At 38.7% G+C, this 5,475-nt stretch overlaps 2 protein-coding genes across 2 annotated transcripts in view; one reads left to right on the forward strand and one right to left on the reverse strand.

Annotated features, from left to right (window-relative positions):
• LOC107746504 (pleckstrin homology-like domain family A member 3) overlaps positions 1-2,740 on the forward strand; it is a 5,188-nt gene extending 2,448 nt beyond the window's left edge. The window contains exon 2 of the mRNA XM_016560743.1: positions 2,684-2,740. The gene's annotated coding sequence lies outside the window, so the exon portion shown is untranslated. The remainder of the gene's footprint in view (positions 1-2,683) is intronic.
• On the reverse strand, positions 355-3,365 carry LOC107746513 (type II inositol 1,4,5-trisphosphate 5-phosphatase-like). The gene is made up of 4 exons (XM_016560754.1): positions 3,240-3,365; positions 796-983; positions 584-695; positions 355-498 (listed from the first exon to the last, which is right to left on the reverse strand). The coding sequence occupies exons 1-4, from the start codon at positions 3,363-3,365 to the stop codon at positions 355-357; spliced, it is 570 nt and encodes a 189-aa protein (XP_016416240.1).
• Between the last annotated feature and the right edge of the window lie 2,110 nt (positions 3,366-5,475).

The raw sequence follows: 5,475 nt of genomic DNA on the forward strand, positions 1-5,475 counted from the left end.
ATATTTTGAAAGCATTGAATCGCTATAGAAATCGCGATTCATTCGATTCTTAGCGTTTTAAATCGATTACTGTCCGAAATCAACGATTCACGATTCAAAAATCCATGTTTCAAGATCGATGCATTGCATCGTCAGGGTTTGTAATCGATGCATCGAGAAAACGAGTGAATCGTTACACCCCTAATTTATACGCATAGCACAAAATTAATTATGTGCCCAAGTTAACAGTTATTGTTTCCTATGGTCTTTTTGGAATGACTGTGAACATTGCAGTATGTTTCCATATTATATCAAACTTCACAGACTGGCAACAAAACAACTATGTTGTGGAGAATATATTTTATAGAAAAAGTGTCAGAGGAAATAGTGTGCGATGGTGTTTTCTGACCTTGTATCCCACTGATCTGAGCCAGTGTCGTATTTGTATGTTGGTTGGAAATCAATCTCTCCCTCTGTGAAGCCCCCAAACACAACCTCCTCATCCATCTGCCGTTTCAGCTGAAACACATGAACATCCACGGTCATTTATACTGCCATCTAACTCAACACTCTCCAGACAAACCGCAGCTGTGTTCTGTCTTACCTGGTCGTGATTATACAAGCTCTCAAAATCCTTTTTAGCTATCAAGTCTTTCACATGATCAACTTCAAGGTCACTTATTCGGTAGTTTAGATCTCCCAGCCACAACACAACACTGGAAATGAAGAGAGAACCATGATGATGAAAGCTTTAAACAGGGAAAATTAGACTTTTGTCTCTAGTTAAATTAGCAGGCTGTTGTGTTTAGCTCGTACTTGTGTTTCATGATGGTGAGGGGTGGTAGTGTGAGGTCATCCTGACTGAACTGCATCCTGCGGCAAATGTCCTTGAAGTCCTGATTGCGTCTTTCAAACTCTTCCGTGTGTGCGGCGAGGTGGGAGTTCACCACACAGATGTCCGAGTTGTGAAATTGGAAGCGGATTGCTACTGCACCTTTATTACCCTAAACGAGAAACAAGGTTATTTGAACGCACCAATAACAGGGTTCTATGTTTTAGTGTGCTCCTAATTTAAAAAATGTAAAGTTAACCCTATTAAACCGGCTGTGTCATCACGACACATCAAACCAAGCTGTTTTCATGTTACTGTTTGCACCGTAGAAATAAGTCAAAATGCTCATGCCAGTAGACAATTTTCGCTTTTTCGACAATATACAGCTTATTATGGCAATGTCCTGATTTCTCTCAGCAAACAGCACAGCAGCTTTTGGGAAGCATGAAAAGGAAGAATTTGAATGGATAATTACAGAACGCAAAAAATCTTTTCAAAAACAAACAAAACAGCAGAAGATGCAACTGTGATGATTTTTGATGAGATATGGGAGGAGGCAGACTTGTCAGACCAACATCTTGGCATGCGCTGTCCCTGAGTTTGTATGTTTGTATGTGTGAATTTGCACCCGTGCATGTGCATAGGCGCTAAAAAAAGTCTCCTGAGTGAAAACTGTGAAACCCAGTGTCAGACTTGTTTTTATTATAGTCCAGTTGTTAGATTCTTTCATTCATGTGTTTTTAAAGTGTCAGTAAAATGTATTCAAATTTTTTAAAGGGGTCATATGATGCTTTTTTTAAAGATCATTATTTTGTGTATTTGGTGTAACAGAATATGTTGACATGCTTTAATGTTCAAAAAACACATTATTTTTCAAATACTGTACATTATTGTAGGTCCTCTATGCCCCGCCTCTCTCAAACGCTTCGTTTTCTACAAAGTCCCTCCTTCCTACAAGCGCAGTCTGCTCTGATTGGCCAGCTGACCCAGTGCATTGTGATTGGCCGAACACTGCAAGCACTCGTCGGAAATGTAACGCCCCTTACCATAATCGCGAGCTTCATCTTTCAAAATAAATGTAAAGACAGAGCCCGAAAGGGGAACAGAGTCGCGTGACAGACACAGTAATGATGCAGTACACAAGCTGCGGTTAAGACAGCTGACTCTACTGTGATGTGACGCTGTCTCTCTCTCTCTCTCTCACACACACGCGTGCGCGCGCGTGCACACACACACACACACATAATGCACAAAATTCCGCATTTGAACAGTCAATAGCAAATACTTAAACTAATAAGAAAACAGTAGCTGATTCAGAAGCGCCATATTGTCATAGCAAAGTCAGAATTACCTCCTCTCCTAGGTTCACGAAACGGTCGTCCATAAAATGCATTGCTGTTCTGTTGTAAATAATCTTAATGCATCTACTTTCGGAAGGCCAAATAAAGTGCTTTTGCTTTCGCCTAGAAACACACAGCGTCTCCCTGACATGGCTGCTTCAACACTAACTGCGGTTACTGAAACCACGCCTTCTTTCTTTGCGTGCACATTTGGGCGCATTATGTAAATATTTCCACATAGGTGACGTAGACGTGGGGGCGTGTTTAAACGAGGCGTTTTAGGGGGGCGTGGCAGAGTCTTAACTTTTATAAAGAATATCTCTTTGGGTTTGAGACTTTAGTCTTTGCAACTTTTGGGATCTTATCTATTCACGAACAGCTTGTAACACTCCAAAGAGAAAGGAAAACTTGAAATCGCATCATATGACCCCTTTAATAATAAAAAAACCTCCAGTGTGCTGAAAAAATAGATTTCACTGGATGAATCTCACAAGTCTTTAAACTAATGCAGTATGACTGTTGTGTCCCCTAGATTTCTCAACCCAGACGCAGGACTGGATCCAAAAGAGGAGAAACCATGGACAAGAAACTGAAGGCAGGAGCCCAATGTTAAGAAAACACCTGATGAAAAACGCAGAGAACTTTAAAACTCACATATATCTTTTCTTTTGTGCTTCCACCGTTTTTCAAAGTGACACCTCTTGGCGTGCTCACAGACACAGCGGATGGATTTGTACATGTGGGTGTTAGGCCATGGATGTTTTGTACACAGTGGAGTTTTTCCATGCACTTTTAGTTCAGAAGTCAACAGCAACAGAGACCCAATGGATTGTTCTTCACCATAATTCAATGCTAAGTTCACTCCTCACAACGCCAGAGTGGATTTTGGCATTACACTTTTAAGAGACACGTTTACCTCATGCTAAATGGAGGACTTACGCTCAGTATTATAAGTGAAAGCATGATGCTGCTTTAGGAGACATTAACCATAGATGAAGTATGACTCACAGCTGCACTGTTTAACATTTCAGAAGTATTTGAACAGTGAATCTGGATTCATTCACTTGTAAAGGTTTTCAAACGCACACCAAGCACGGCAGGAAGACCAGACTGCTGTTCCTTGGAATGTATCCCGACTGGACGGAAAACTTGATGGATGTGTTTTTGTTTTCTTTTCCATTGGGCAATGCTGTTATTACTGCAATTTCCTCCATATTCTGCCGAGCGGTTGCCAAAGTTAGGAAATAATCGTCTGCATTGTGATGGTTAAAAAAGATTATAGAGGAAATGCGTTCTGCTCAAAGCTCATTATGTCATTAGGTACACATTGTCCAAATAAAAAGAATGATTTTGTGGCTTTGTAAGACATATCGGTGTGAATCTCTCTTAATTAGTTTCTCGAGGCCCGAGGCAACAGCGGGATTTTTACTGCTAATTAGAAGCAGTGTTTTAGCTCTCAGTCGCGTTCTCGAATCTCAACCTCAAGTGTCTCTGCAGCACATGCCCAGACAATGGCCTCACTGACTAATAATGTCCCGCCTTGCCTTCTTTCCCCAGCTGTCAGTTTCACAGCAAGGCCATCAAAGTAGTTGTCAAACAGGGCTTTTTCGTCAGGATGAATATGTTTTGCTATTGCGCAGTAATCTGTGGAAGTTAAGTGCTGCGCTGCTGCATTAACAAACTGAGGCGTGAAGGGAAGTGTAGTATTAATCTGAAGCATGCCACAACCGGTTTGTTATCATAATAAATGCCTAAATGAAATGACAGACTGTGAAAAATCCGTTCAAAGTCACTGAAAATCTGATGAAATCTTCACATATGCTTCTGCAAAGTCACAACCCAATAATGACTTGCAGATCAGATCCAGTTGGTGGAAAACTATGGTAAATGCAAACAATTATGCATTGATAAATCACTGCACATGGAAGTAGATAATACCCATCAGTCATTGCACATCAGTATAAGGTTTGACTAAAGTGAAAAGAGTCAAGGGGCCGTCACAATGTTATGATGGTGGCCATGGACCACATAACAGTTAAAAAGACATGCAATATAAACAAACCATGTTTTATATTAAACATGGCAACAGACATGTATTAACAAATTTAGAGTTTTTGAGAAGACAAATTCTATTACATTAATATTTAATTAGATGTTTAAATATTAATATTCATTTGTTCAAATATATGTCTATTTCTGTCAGGACCACTATCGTCAAAGATGATTGACAATTAGCATACAGTTTGGATTGGCGGTATGGTTCTGTTCTGGGCAAGAACTCCTTGCGCATCCATGCAGCCTAGCATGGATGAGAGCAGGGAGAGCAGCGATAACCCCCCCAGGGTAAACAGAACAGAACTAACATAAATGTATTGCAGATATTGTTAAAGTTCAATAATTTTATGTACACATTTTAGAATTAGTCTGATTCAAAGGAGAATCAGAAGGCTGAATCCTGACTGACAGAGGAGGAGTTGGGAAACTACAGTGAATCAGGTTTGACTATCGCTCTGACGACGAGCTAAATCATGGCTATGCACAGGCTACGTATATAACATTTAAAAAAGTGAAACCAAACACCTTGTAATCACTGTCGACTTTGCTTACATTATGGAATATCATATATTTCGCAAGTTATTTTGCCAAAAAACGACATGAAAACAAATTCAAGGTTATTTGGGCTAGAAGTGGGTTACACATAGCCGGACTATATCGGGTCTATACTTAACCGAGACGTTGAAATGACGGCTATTGCTTGCTGGGTACTATCCATCATCATTGAGCATCAGTTCCAGTTTGACTAAAGTAAAAAGAGTCAGGGTCCAAAATGTGTATGTGGTTTTTATGCCGTTGTTCCAGCCGTTACAATGTTATTATGGTGGCCATGAGACACATAACAGTTAAAAAGACATATGATATAAACAAACCATGTTTCATATTAAAGATAGCAACAGATATAGAGATTTAGAGAATGACAGATTCCATTAATATATAATTATATGTTCAAATATGCAGTTTTATGTATATGCATATTTATATTTAAACTTTAAATGATATATTTTATTTTATTTTAAATATGTTTATATTTATATACATTTCACAATGAATACTTATATTCAGCAAACTTTAAATTAAGAGACAGCTAAGACATTTGAATAGTTAGAAAAGATGTATATTTCAAATAAATGCTGATCTTTCAAAATGCCCATTTATCAGAGAAGCCTGAAAAAAAAATGTCACTGTTTCCACAAAAAAATGTTAAACCACACAACTGTTTTCGATATTGAATCAGCATATATTATATTAATATAAAATATATATTAA

This window comes from Sinocyclocheilus rhinocerous, unplaced genomic scaffold, assembly GCF_001515625.1.
Source record: "Sinocyclocheilus rhinocerous isolate Xijiao unplaced genomic scaffold, SAMN03320098_v1.1 scaffold980, whole genome shotgun sequence".
Classification (NCBI taxonomy): Eukaryota; Metazoa; Chordata; class Actinopteri; order Cypriniformes; family Cyprinidae; genus Sinocyclocheilus; species Sinocyclocheilus rhinocerous.